Source organism: Peromyscus maniculatus, chromosome 2, assembly GCF_049852395.1.
Source record: "Peromyscus maniculatus bairdii isolate BWxNUB_F1_BW_parent chromosome 2, HU_Pman_BW_mat_3.1, whole genome shotgun sequence".
In the NCBI taxonomy this organism is placed as follows: domain Eukaryota; kingdom Metazoa; phylum Chordata; class Mammalia; order Rodentia; family Cricetidae; genus Peromyscus; species Peromyscus maniculatus.
The window spans coordinates 128,091,665-128,106,198 of record NC_134853.1 but is presented as its reverse complement, the minus strand read 5'-3'; the positions used below and the strand labels follow the sequence as shown (position 1 = coordinate 128,106,198).

At 45.1% G+C, this 14,534-nt stretch overlaps 1 protein-coding gene across 1 annotated transcript in view; it reads right to left on the bottom strand.

Moving 5' to 3' along the window:
- Window positions 1-10,188, bottom strand: part of Ndc1 (NDC1 transmembrane nucleoporin) — a 58,508-nt gene extending 48,320 nt beyond the window's left edge. Inside the window, exons 1-5 of the mRNA XM_006977716.4 lie at window positions 9,732-10,188; window positions 8,666-8,786; window positions 5,562-5,663; window positions 2,599-2,773; window positions 1,709-1,847 (exon numbers count right to left, since the gene is read on the bottom strand). Coding sequence (XP_006977778.4) covers window positions 1,709-1,847; window positions 2,599-2,773; window positions 5,562-5,663; window positions 8,666-8,786; window positions 9,732-10,097 — 903 coding nt within the window. The 5' untranslated portion in view covers window positions 10,098-10,188. The remainder of the gene's footprint in view (window positions 1-1,708; window positions 1,848-2,598; window positions 2,774-5,561; window positions 5,664-8,665; window positions 8,787-9,731) is intronic.
- Window positions 10,189-14,534: the final 4,346 nt, after the last annotated feature.

The following is a 14,534-nucleotide window of genomic DNA, read 5'->3' as shown; positions in this document are numbered from 1 at the left end:
AGATCCAGCAAGAGTGTCTTATTTCTCCAACACTTTAGTTTTCTCATTCTCTGTATGTATCATGTTGGGACGTGAGGTCACGCACAACAGGGTATTCCTGTATGGAATTTTCTCAAGACACTGTGGGTGCGTCCTACTTTTAACATTTCACAAATGTGACGAGTTCCTAAGCAGGAAGTGTCTTTCCTACACAACTGCAGGAAGGTGAGGGTCAGTCTTTGAGGAACATGATCTTCTCACAGATGTATGCTCACCAGCTCATGCTGATGCAATAGGCCTGAGACACGTTAGGTGGGAGAACCCTAGTGTGCCGTCCTCACGGACGAAATTCTCATTACCACACGACTGCTTTACACCTCACGTCTTTCCCACCAGTGTGGGAGCCAGTGGGAAGGGACTGGTTCAAAGCTTGTTCCAGTGCCTAGGCCTCACATCCAGAACAGAAATGAAGTACATAAAAACACAAGAAGAAACAGCAGAAACACATGGCTCGTTACAAGCTTTATTCCTACTAGATTAGTTGGGGGTTTTGGTTTTTTTTATTTTTAAAATTTGTGTGTGTGTTTGTCTGCAAGCAGACATGTGTCAAAATGCGCATTTCGAGGTAAGAGGACAACTTTGGAGAGCTGGTCCACTGTGGGATCCAGAGAGTGAGTGCAGACCATCAGATCTGTGCTCCAAGTACCTCTGCCTGCTGAAGCACACCTGCTTCAGGTTAGATGTTTTACAAACCTAGTGAATGAACAGGGAAAGCGGCTTAATCAAGTATGTGCCATCTAAGCATGAGGGCCTGAGTTCAGATCCCGCATACCCAGTAAAGTCAGAAGGGGTAGTGCATGCCTACACTCCTAGCATTAAGGTAGGCCAAGACAGAAGGATCTCTGGAGTTCAGGGGTCAGCTAGCTTTGCCAAGTTAATAAATTCCAGACTAAGTAAGAGATTTTGTCTTGAAATCTAAAGTGAAAATCAATTGAGGAAGACATCCAACATCAATCTCTAGCCTCAACACACACAAGTGAGCAAGGATACACATGTACACATTCGTGCAACACACACACAAACTAAGCACAGTTTTAACTACACCACCCAAACCAGGTGAACGAGTTTTATTTACACACGCACGCCTTAGGTCTGAGACAATAACTGATGTGTTCCTAAGTCACTTGCACATCCTTAAGGAGGGCTACACCAAGCACTTGAATGTTGTCATCCTCTTCCCCCAGCCCTGCTAAATCACAGCAAGTGTTACTATGACCAGGACAGGAAAGAGGGGGCAGCATTCTGAGAGCGGCAGCAGGAAAGGGGGGCTACAGCTTGCAAAACACTGAAGTCTCACTGACAACAAATGTCTTCTCAGTTGCCTTGTGATGGGTTCAGTGCTAAAGAACATGTGTGTGTGGGGGGGGTATTTGTGGAGGGAGAGGACAAACTCTGTGCACTGCTCTTCACTGTTCCACCGGGTTTAAGACAGGGTCTCTTTACCCTACACCCCCAGGCTAGGTGACCTCTGAGCTTCGGGAGGTCCTCCAGGCAACCTGGGATTAGACACCTGTGCTAGGCACTCTCACGGGACCTGAACTCAGCAGTCAGGCGATTTTACCATGGAATTTTACTGATCAAATCTTGACATAATCAGATAAATTGGCCATATGTCTAGACATGGCAATGTTAATATCATAGCTAAGGAAACGCTCAAATGTTATCTTACCTGTATAATGGGAAAGGGAAGATAATTCATGTTGTTCATGAAATACAGAAGACTATAGCTATAGCCCATGAATGCTCCAGCCAGTAGGAAAAACAGGTGATGCTCATTCATGCAGGTTTGGGCGGCAGGGCTATCCAAGCTGAGAGGAAAGGAAAGCTATTCATTCAACAGTCAAAACACATTATCATTGCTTTAAGGCTACTTGCCAGAAGGCAAAATTCCATGTTAACCACTTAAGAAATGCCCCAATTCTAACAAAATGACTCACTCTAGGTAAACAGGAGCAAAAGATTAACAAAGCATTTTCCCCTGACGCACGAGATCCTAATTACTGCTCTGTTTCCATGGAAATCTGAGGTAAGAAAGCGCACCACAGTCCTGCTGCTTCCAAGACAAGTTGGCTTCATCTGGACAAGGACGGACAAATCACCTGCATGTCCCTAATGGAGGTGCTGGAGCTCTGGGCTCTCAGGCCTCTCCTAACTGTGCACCCTCTCCGGGTCTCTGGATGCTGTCTTTAAAGTTCCTGGAAAGATTCCAGATCTGGAGAGCACTAGCCTCTAAATTAGGGAGCACCACACCTGACTGACTGACATGGATCTTGTTTCCTTTTCTTTATTATATCTATATCTTCATCCATGGCCTATGACTCTCATCTCTCAAGCAGCTGAGACTGTCCCTGAATCACCCCCAGGAACCCAACAGCACCTATACAGCGCCTTCCACATACAAATGTCTTTAGAATTCTGCTCATTTCCTCAAACACAGAATATCACTAACAGTTCATACACAGAAACAGGAACTTCTGTGAGGGTCTGAAGGTCTCCTTTGACTTGGAAAGAAAGTAAGCACGGTTCCAAGAAAGAGGAAGAAAAAACCATTTACTATACCTCTCAGTTCCGGTACAGGGGACCACGAGAAAACTGTACTGGCCCTTGGTGATGATGGCCGCACACCACGCCACCACCATTCCCATCGCAGCATGTATGAAGGAGTGCATGAGCTGCTGAGGGTGGAGGAGCCTCCCGATCAGGGCCAGTCGGGAGCCAGGTATGGAGGGCACAGCTGCAGAGAAAGCACAGCACCGTGGCTTTGTAACTGTGGCACCTGAAGCTGGAGGAAACAACATCTTCCTCACCACAAACACCGCCCAATGGGAAACCCAGTCCAGGACGCTCTTAGGCTAACAACCTGAGCCTTTAAAAACTTGAAATAAGCCGGGCGTTGGTGGCGCACGCCTTTAATCCCAGCACTCGGGAGGCAGAGCCAGGCGGATCTCTGTGAGTTCGAGGCCAGCCTGGGCTACCAAGTGAGCTCCAGGAAAGGCGCAAAGCTACACAGAGAAACCCTGTCTCGAAAAACCAAAAAAAAAAAAAAAAAAAAAAAAAAAAAAAAAACTTGAAATAAAGAAAAAGAGGTACACACACAAGAAAAACCAGGGAATCTAGAGATGAGCCCAATCAACGTTCTTCATCTTTCTTGGGTTTGCTGTTGTTTGTTTGTTTTCTAGACAAGGGTCTCAGGTTGCCCAGGCTGGCCTCACTCATGGCATAGTGGAGGATGTATCTGAACTACTGATATACACCCCTTGCCTGCCTCCTGATTACTGATGTGTTCCCATACACTTGGCCTTTTCATTTCTTTAAATTAATATTCTCTGGTAATTAACATAATGCCAACTCAGACATTTTCCTAAGAGCCGTAAAATAAATAATTTAGAAGATAGCCCTAAATTGCCTTTATTTCAGCATTTGAAACTCACTAGAGCGTCCACCTGTGAAAAATAAACCACAAAGGCAAAAATCACAATCATGAATATTAACTATTTGTACAGTTATTGCAAATTACTTATATGTGGGGAGGTCCATGTGGAGGTTAGAGCTGGCCCTCTCCTTTACCCACCCAGCCTGCATACGAGCTTCTATACAGCTATTTCAAGGCCTCGCCAACAACCCAAAAGTTCTCTGGAAGTGACCTGGGAGACAATTGTGGGAATGGAGCAAAGCGTATTTATGCCTAAGCTGCCTGACATAGACATGCAGTAATCTTCTTTTAGTATACTCAAAGAGAAGAGATGATGGCGTTGGTAAGAAATGAGGTGTGCAGGGAGGGCTCGAACACGTGGCACTTTAGGTAGGGAGCAGCCATCACCTCCTCTTCCCACTAAGACTCCCTGAAAGCCAATTATGTGACTGACGTCCTAATGGGACAAACCCTGACGCCATGTCATTCAACATGCTCTCAAGCTCCATCTTCTCCCTAGAAAATCATCTCTTCTTTGTCTGCTTAATACAAGTCCTCCTTCAAAGTCTGGTCCAGCCGTCAGCTCCTCTAGGACGCTCCTGCGCTGGGTCAAAGGTGGCCCTCTATACCCCCTCACAGCTGCCCAGTGTACCTGTCAGCAAACACACTTCACAGATCCTCTGGAGCAAGCTGGGAGCACACAGTACACACACAAGCCTCCTCCTACAGGTCAAGCCAACATGACCAGTGAGGCTTTAAAAACACTAGTATACACCTTTGAGCCCAGCACTCAGGAGGCAGAGGTAGACAGATCTCTGAGCTTGAAGCCAGCCTGGTCTACAAAGCAAGTTCCATGACAGCCAGGGCTACACAGAGAAACCTGGTCTCAAAAAAAAAAAAAAAAAAACACACCAAAAAAATAAATAAACTAAAATAATAAAAACACTGACTTGAGCGCCCTCACCTGGCCCACCTACACATAGAGGACGGCCCAGGAGCACAGTAGAGAGTGTAAGAACACAGGCCATAAGCCAAGGACATGGTTAGAACAGACAGATCCCCAGCCAACGAGAAAGCACTATGAAAGCAAAGAACAGCATGTTACAGTATCAGTCGGGACTTAAAATCTCACATACTGTTTCTTTAAAACGTATAATACTTAAAATACTTTAAATACTAAAAAGCTAAAAGAGGAGGAAAGATGTCATAGGAAGATAAACTAATAAATAATCAGAAAACCCCAAGTGACAAAATTAGGAGTCTGAAAAGGTGTGAAAATGCTCTGGAATCCAGGATTTTCCGAAGGCAAAGCCAATTTTTTAAAATTAAATATTCTAAAACCATAGACTTTGTTATTGTGGGGTGGGAGGGAGAAGCTCACAAAGCCAGTGATGTATGCTTGCAATCCCAGCATCCAGGAGGCTGAGGCAGGTACTACCAATCTGAGGTCAGCCCAGACTTGGTCCCCATGCTATAAGGAATTACTTCCTAATTCATTTGCTAACTCACAGCTTGCTAGCTGTGAACTATTAAAAGGGTTACATTTATTTTTTTCATTGCGGTAAAATATAAAATAAAATCTGTGATTTGAGTCCTTTTTAACTGCACAGTTCTGAGACATGAGGACATTCACAGTGCTGGCAGCCAGCCCAGCACCACCTCCTGACCCTCCTGACCCTCCTGTCCTCCCGACAAACCTCGCCCGGTGGCCAAGCCCTGGGCCGGCAGCCCTGACACCACCACTCCACTGTCAGATGACTCCGACCACTCTCTGTACAGCCAACTTCTGTAAGCAGACTCATAGAATGTCTGTCACAAAAGGCCTAGCTGTATCTTCAAACACCGAAATAACAGTACGGACCACCCGAAGAACAGAACATGACTATGCACACATTTTTGAAATTCTTCCCTGGGTAGAATAAATTATTTTTGTTTTGTTTTGACACAGTGTCTAGCCATCTAACCTAGGCTAACTGTCTAGCCCACTACACAGCGAAAGCTGGCCTTGAACTTGTGGTGACCCTCCCTCAAACCTCCGTAGTGCTAGTGTTCAAGCATGTGCCACACCCCTGATGTTCAAACTTTTAAAGATTAAAATTCAGAAACCTACCTGTGTAGAACTCCACATTGAAAATACTTATTATTATAATCACCACTGACAGCAGCAGGAGGTAGAAGATTACATGGGAACTACATAAGTCATTGAAAGAATCTGAAACACAAGAGAAAGGAGTTAGTGAAGCCTACTCAGTCCTAGAGCTGTGTCGCACACTGCAATACAAGAGTTCAAACCACAACCAGTGTTTCAACTTTGTGTGCACAGATGTCTGTGGGAATGTATGTGGACCTGTGGACACAGCACAGGACACTGGGTCCCTCGGAGCTGGAGTTTCAGGCATCTGTGGGACACCTGGTTTCTTCCCTGAGTGTTGGGATCCAACCCTGGCCCCCATGATTCACAGCAAGCACCCTTATCCACTGAGCCGTCTCAGCAGACTCCACAAGTGCAGTTTTAACTCTAAAAGTTGGCCTGTTTCTCTCTTTAAGAATTTATTTGTGCACTGCTTACAACAGGACATCCACACAAAAGCTCCCAAGTGAGTTGTTGAGACTTTGTTCTGGGTACTGGAGAATGGTATTAGAACTTCTTTAAACAACACAGATGTTAGTAACAGAGAACATACAGACATATGCAAACATTTCATCATGTGAAAGCTGCCACAGCAACATACCAAGTTTCTTTTCAAAATGTAAACAGTATTTTTAAACTCTACTTAGTAAATGCAATTAGTGCCTACAGCTAAAGTCAAAGTTACATGGAAATGGCATAATGTAAAAGTCATCTAAAGGGATGGTCTAAATAACAAAACCCAACGATGTCCTCATTAAAAACCAAAACATTGCATTTCAGAGTAACTCAAAAACCAACATGCTTCCAAGTTTAAACTATGTATGTTACTATGTAAAAATATGAACAAAAGAAAGAGACATGGGACATGTTTGCTGAACAGACTCACTTAATGAAAGCAATTATTTTTCCAAGTAGAATTCAGAGTCCAAAATTAATTGCAGTTTTCCTAAGCCTCCACAGCTAATCAGCTGCCGTCTCTGCACTGGCTCTTGGGCTAATTTTACCAGTCCTGTGTGACTCGGCAGATAGACCCATCAACAAAAGCATGACTCTATCGATTAGCAGCAATACTTCCCAAGGCCAAACAATGCACGACTCTAACTGGCAGGTTCTTATAAAAGAAAAATAAAGGAAGATATTATTGAGAAAAAAATCGCCCAAAGTAATTCGTGTTTTTTAATCTTAGGGAATACTTTCAAGATTGCAAAACCTAGTTTGACAATATTTATGTTTTTTAATTTTTTTTTTCAAGGCAGGGTTTCTCTACGTAACAGCTCTGGATATCCTGGAACTCGCTCTGTAGCCCTGGCTGGCCTCAAACTCATTGACATCTGCCTCCTGAGTGCTGAGATTCAAGGTATGTGCCACCACCGCCCAGCTTAAATTTTTTTTGAAAACTATCTATTATGTCATACTATGGGAAAACAAATTTGAAGACAGAGACTTCAGTCACTTACTGGCTGGATGTTGAACAGATTATTTTAACCTGAACCTTAGTGTTCTATTTACAAAGCACACACACCACCTCACTATGTGGCACTATAGGAAAGAGGTAGTATACTTCGGGCCTGGCACACAGTAACGGCTACAACTGATAGAAGCCAACAGCGACCTTTCAATGAATCACTGATGGTTTTGAATTACTTTTGTGTGGGTGTGCTTGCTCATGCGTGCACAGGTGAAAGCCTCTTCCTCTCTTGCTCTCCATTTTACGCTTTGACCTAAGGTCTCTCATGAACCCAGAGCTCACCAGCTGGCTGGCTGACCAACGAGCCCCAGCACAATGCTGAGGTTATGATGCATGTCACCCGCCTGGCTTTTGCATGTCACCCGCCTGGCTTTATGTGCGTGCTGAGGATCTAAACTCAGATCCTCACGCGTCAGCAGCAAGCACTCTACCCACTCAGCCACCCGTCTGCTCCTGAACATCGTCGTGTTATTTTCCACCCGAAGATTCCGACAAACATTTCAGCCTGCTTCCATCTTTTCTTCCTCCGCGGACTTTCCTAAGCCTTCCCTGTCATTCTCTATTTTGGGCCTCTCTTATCTTTGTTGGTCACAATGTAAGAATGAAGTATTCTTTAAATATTTATATAGTTTTTGCTTCGTCACTTATTGCTTTCTGAAATAGTTACTCCATATGTATCCCAGGCTGGCCTGGAACTCCAGCACCTCCTGCCACAGCCTCCTAAGAGTTGGGCTATAAGAATGTGCCACTAACAGGGTAGTGGTGGCACATACCTTTATTCCCAGCACTTGGGAAGCAGATCTCTGTGAGTTTGAGGCCAGCCTGTACTACAGAGTGAGTTCCAGGACAACCAGGTCTGTTACACAGAGAAACCTTGTCTCAAGAAAAAAGGAAAAAAAAAAAAAAAAAGTGCCACTAACCAGCTAGTTTAGACATTTTTCTTTTTTTTAAGAATATAGGTCACAGTTTCTATCTACAATTTTAGATAGATGACAGGGACAGTACTCTTTCATTAAAAGATAAAAAAAAATCAATATATTTGTCAAAAAGGAAAGACAAACAAACAAAAAAAAAAAGGAAATGAAATGGGGCTAGAGATGGCTCAGCAGTTAAGAGCGCTTGCCGCTCTTCCAAAGGACCCGGGTTCAGCTCTCAGCACCCACATGGTGGCTCACAACCCTCTGCAACTCTAGCTTCAGGAGATCCATAGACATCAGGCATGCATGAAATGAACATCCATACATACAGGTAAAATATTTATACACGTTAAAAAAACTTATTTTGTTAAAGGAAAAGACAAAGGGGTAAGTCTTTATTGGTGTGGTGTCTTTTTCTTTTTCTCACTGTATGTCCCAGACTGGCCTTGAACTCAGACTGTCCTGCCTCTGCCTCCCAAGTGTCACTGGGCCTGCAGGTGTACACTACCATACCTAGCTACTCCTGTAGCCTTCTAATGACCTTTTCATTCTGTCATCACACAAAGTCTCTGGCACACTTACTGATTTTTATATAACAAAATGGAAGTTTATGTCATGCAGGGGGTGCATTTACCTTATCTCAAAGTGAATGTTTTGATGTGTCAATTTATAGACAGTAACTGGAAATTGCCACTTACCTGACAGCCACTGTATAGGATGGAATAAATCGACGCTGCTGAAGATTATAAAGGCTGTGGTACAGACAGGTAGAAGCAACACCGACCAAATGATGCTTGTAACTATCCTCCAACCCAAAACCTAAAATGGAACAGAACTCCTCAATCATGAAGTCAGTCACACGAACTCAGCTCTGCAAATCCTGCCTTTGCATAGAGGCTACTAACATTAACCACTACTATTTATACCCAAATCACAGTCCATGCAGTTACAGAGAAACCCAATGTCTGCCACTATCTCTAATGTCACATACCACTACAGAACCTCGCACTGTCAGGGAACTGATGCTGGCATTGGGTCCAGAGTCAAGTGTAACATCAGTGTATTTAAGGTGGGGGTGAATGCACACACGTGCTCACTAACAAAACACACACACACTAACTAGGTGGTTAGTGGTGTGTGTGTGTGTGTGTGTGTGTGTGTGTGTGTACAGGAAGAAAATGATGGGAATAAATTCTACACGATTTAGTGTGACTAGTGATACAGGTGGTTAACAAACAGACCTAAATATCTTATTTTTAGCCTGGGATAGATTACAGGACATCCAGGTAGAAACACTATTCCAAAAAGAATCTTTACTTCTATTCTCTTCACGCCCACACAGAGAATCGATGCATGGGGCAGTCTTAAACCAAGAATATATAATAAGCTCCGCGTCTGCTAAGGCCACACCACATTCTTGTAGCACCATCCCCCATTTCGTAACCCTTAGGATCAAGGCATTATGCAGCAGTTCGAATCACTAACATTTTGCGCTACATCTTTCCTAAGGTGTCCAAATTTCCATGAGACACATCCCACCCGTGCTGACCAACTTCCACTTCGGACTCCGGATCAACACCCCAAACCTAACTTCCACTGAAGACACCCCCACACCCTTGCACCCAATCCCCCAGGTGGTCAGGTCCCTACGCGCTGCTCCTAGACCGCCGGAAGACAGGCCACTTCCAGCCAGGCGCACCGCACGGCCAGAGCCTGCGCGCCCAGCCACAAGGAGGCAGTGCGTGTCACCGCGCGCTCACTCACGCGCCAAAGGATGTCCCGCGCCCCGCCGACGCAGGGCCCACTCGCAGCCGTGGCCATGGAGATGGCGGCCCCTGCTCTCCAGCGTGCCGGGGACGGAGTGCACGCCCGCCACCACTGTTCAAAGGCAGGAAAGCCCCGGGAGGACCCAGCCGGGGCTGCCCGAAACACTGCCTGCGCAGAGCCCTGCACAGCCGCCAGGCCGTCTCCCTGCGGCTTCTTCTGAGCAGGCTCGGCCGGCCAGAACTGCCTCATAGCCACATGCCTCCAGGGGGGTTGTGACTCAGGGAACCGACGTCTGGAGCCCAAAACGTCTTTCCGAAGCAGGGTCCATCGGGGCGCCAAAAGCAAAGGGCGGCGGTGCTGCATGCTGGGAACTGTAGTCTCGACGACCCCAGTGACCCAGGAGGAGGAGGAGGAGGAGGAGGAGGAGCGTTGCACTCTGGAACTTGGAGTTCCAAAGTACAGGCTCGAGATGCAACGTGAAGCATGCTGGGAACTGTAGTCCTTTTTTTTAATAATGTATACAGTGTTCTGCCTGCATGTATGCCTGCAGGCCAGAAGAGGGCACCAGATCTCATTATAGACGGTTGTGAGCCACCATGTGGTTGCTGGGAATTGAACTCAGGACCTCTGGAAGAACAGCCAGTGCTCCTAACCATTGAGCGGTCTCTCCAGCCTGCCTGCCTTCTTTCTTTCTTACTTTCTTTCCTTGCTTCCTTCTTTCCTTCCTTTTATTTCTTTCCCTCCTTTTCTTTTTCTTTCTTTCCCTCCCTCCTTCCTTCCTTTTTTCTTTTTCTTTTCTTCAAATAAAGCTGTACTAGCCCCTGGGAGTGAGAAAGGATATTATAAATTTAGAAATAACTGGAAATGTGATCTTTTTCACTTTTTTTTTTCAGAATGCCACCCTTCTAAAAAGTGAAATCAAAGGACACTGCAGCCTCCTTCTTAATACTTCATACTTAATACTTAATTACTTATTTCAGTAATTCATTGAAATCTTTTTTTTTAATGGCTTTTATTGCTAAGAAAGGTGAATTTTGGGGCTGGAGAGATGGCTCAGCGGTTAAGAGCACTGGCTGTTCTTCCAGAGGTCCTGAGTTCAATTCCCAGCAACCACATGGTGGCTCACAACCATCTGTAATGAGATCTGGTGCCCTCTTCTGGCCTGCAGACATACATGCAGGCAGAACACTATATACATAATAAATAAACATTTAAAAAAAAAAAAGAAAAAAGAAAGGTGAATTTTGCTTTTAGCTCCAGCTGTAACACTTGTTAAGTGCAGGATCTTGATCCTCTTTGAGCTTCTATTTCAAGTGTAAAATAAGGATAAAAACACACAACATCCTGTTGATGGGGTGAAGATGTAAATACTATGCTAAAAAAGATAACCATTGAAGGCAGGGTGTGGCTGAGTTAGCAGAAGCTTTCCTAATGTGCACCAAGCCCTCGGTTTGATCAACAGCACACCCGAAAACATGGTACAGTGGCACAGACCTGTAATTCCAGCACTCAGGAAACTGAGGCAGGAGCATATAAAATTCAACTTCTTCCTTCGATAGTGAGCTTGAGACTAGTCTGGAACACGTGAAACAGCTGCCCCCGAAAGGAGGAAAGATGACCATGGACGGCAGTGTGCTCGTTATGTAAGTATAAACTTAGTCCCCAGCCCCAGGGGTGGAAAGCTGAGCACAGGTGGAGATTTATAATCCCAGTGCCTGGCAGGTGGAGATGGGGAGATCTCTGGGGCTCACTGGAGAGAAGCAAGGTGGAGATGCATACAGAGAGAGAGAGAGAGAGAGAGAGAGAGAGAGAGAGAGAGAGAGAGCCTCTCACTAACTCGAGTTCCCCTTTCCCTTCTCTGGTTGCTTCTGGCCTCAGTTGAAAGCCCCGGGTGAGCACTGTGAACACATTTTTGTACTCACTTGCATGCCCTGCCTACATACCCTAGAAAGACAGGGCAGTCAGTAGACACGGTGTCTTGCTGACTCTGAGGAAACTCCCAGGCTACTGAGAGACCCTGAGAGGACACAACGCCGCTCTGAACCGTTTGGCTTCTTGGCTTATTTAAGATTCTATTATATCCCAAAATTACATTAATATCAACCACACCTTAAGCACTGCAAGATAAATGGGCTATATCTCGTTGATCCAGTCTCTGCCAAGAAGAACAGACCTTTTTCTGAACCAGTCACGGAGAAAAAACTTTTCAAGAATCAACTTACAATAAGTCAGAAAAATATTTAAGAGAGAGAGCGTCTGTTTGGATGTGTGGTTTCAGATGTCTTGGTCTATGGCCGGCTGACGCCATGCTTTTGGTGAAACAGAGCATTGTGGGAGTGAGGAGAACATGCAGTGGGAAGAAAGCTGCTTACCTCAAAGGGGCTGGGAAGCAGACAGATAGGATAAGACCTACTTCCCTTAGCTAATTCTCCTCCTAATCTCCACTGTCTTCCAATTATGAATTCACCAACAGACTAACCCGTTGACAGAATCAGCAGTGAGTTAAAATCTGAAACTCTGAATTCTCCACCTCTACACTGACTCACTACTCTGAGGATGGTGATGGAGCAGGGGACAAGGGATGGAAGGAGTGGCCAATAAATAGCTTTACAAATATATACTTTTAAATCGGCCTAAATGAATTTCCAGAAGCACCCCTCAGGTTCCAGGAAGTCGGAGGTTAGTTTCTGTGGGACAGACTCCCGGGGTCCACTTCAGCAGCCTCCTCTTTTGCCAACTGTAGAATCCCAACTTGAAGAGGTTGATATGGCGAACGTAGACCCATCCTGCGCTTGTGTGTGGCCAAGCGGTTGAGTTCAGGCCAGTGCTATAATCAAAGTCCTGCATTGCAGCTGCTCAGGGATCAAACTCAGTGAGTCGGTACTTGGCCTTCACCTCTTAATCCCTCCCTCCATTCATCTGCCTGGATTTGGGGCATGCTAGAGTATTAGCATCATATTGCACCATGGGAAGAGGGTACTGTGGAAAAATAAACCACTGGGCTTAAAGGAAACTGGTATTTTGAGCAACCACACCAGTCCAGGGAAATCTGACTCCCCGCCGCACCCCCCCCCCACCCGACTCAGTTTACACAGGAAAGTTGAAGTCTTCTTGGTCAAGCCACTTTTACTTTTTATAGGTTTTCTCATATTGTTAGCTTTGCTTGGACTTTTGAGGCAGGGTCTTGCTGTTAGTCCAGACTGCCCTTCAACTTATAATCCTCCTGCCTCAGCTTACTCAGTGCTAGGATTACAGGCCTGGGACGTCGTGCCCATGTTTATCATATTCTTAATTCATTTACTCCTTTATTTGACTGCCCACTGGTTCCTAACCCTCACAAAAGCAGGGACTCTGTCTTGCTTCTGATTGTTTCCAAAGTGCCTGTCATATTAGTAAAAGTCCAAGAATGCTTATTAAATTGACAAAATAATGAGTAGGATAAAAGAAATTAAGTGTATCATAAAATGTCCATTCAGAACAATTTTTGCTATCTAATTCAAAGAAATATGTAATGTGGAAAATTGGCCAGGTGTTGGAAGGCTGAAAGGGCACGGGGCAAAGAACAGATTGTAGGAGGGAGCGGGAGAGTCACTGCCCAAACACAGGAGGCCACTACTTCCCCCACACCCAGTGAGGCCACATTCAGGGCTGAGCCGCAGAGGGAGACGCTCCCAGACCACCGCAGCTGACAGTCAGGAACTGAGCAGTTAGTCGCCTGAAGTGGTGGAAATTGTCACAAGCACCCACAACCATCTGCAGCTGTTTGAGCCCCGGTTTCCTTGCCAATCACGAAACCACCTTGTAAGATGTTGTATTGAATGAGGTTTTGCTCAGAAATTACCGGGTACACCATAGAAAGCCACAGGCTCTCCATCAGGTGACAACAGATGTAAGGAACTCCTCCGGCACTCCAGAGCGGCCAAGTCTTTCTCTCTCCCTGCCTGGGAAAACAAACGCAGAGGGGTGTCCCTTCAGACAAGCGACAACTCAGAAAATGTGCACAAGACATGTGAAATTATAACCCACCCCCCAGGACAAAATAAAATCAGCTAACATATGTGATGTGAATCACACCAATGAGTGTTATAAAAGCTCATTAATTATGTGATAGAATTTAGGGAAGAAATTAAAATAAAAGAAAAATCATAAATGGAATTTGAACTAGAAGGAATTCAAGAGCTAAAAAACGCAATAGTAAAAGTACAGCAAAATAATTTTTAGTCATAAAGAAATAAAGAGGATTTTTAAAAGTGACTAATAGTAGGTTGGAGAGATGGCTCAGAGGTTAGGAGCACTGGCTGCTCTTCCAGAAGACCCAGGTTCAATTCCCAGCACCTACAGGTCAGCTCACAACTGTCTGTAACCCCAGTTCCAGGGGATCTGACGTCCTCACACAGACATACACACAAGCAAAACACCAATGCACATGAAATGAAAAGATATAAATAACTTATTAAAGTGACTAATAGGGGCTGGAGAGATGGCTCAGTAGTTAAAGGCTAGGTTGACAAACAAAAATATAAAAGTAACTAATAGAAAAAAAATTTTTAAAGCGACTATAAAGGGCTGGAGAAGCCAGGCAGTGGTGGCGCACGCCTTTAATCCCAGCACTCGGGAGGCAGAGCCAGGCGGATCTCTGTGAGTTCCAGGCCAACCTGGGCTACAGAGTGAGTTCCAGGAAAGGTGCAAAGCCACACAGAGAAACTCTGTCTCGAAAAATAATAAAATAGGAAAGAAAAGAAAGGGCTGGAGAGATGGCTCAGTAATTAAGAGAACTGGCTGCTCTTCCAGAGGACCAAT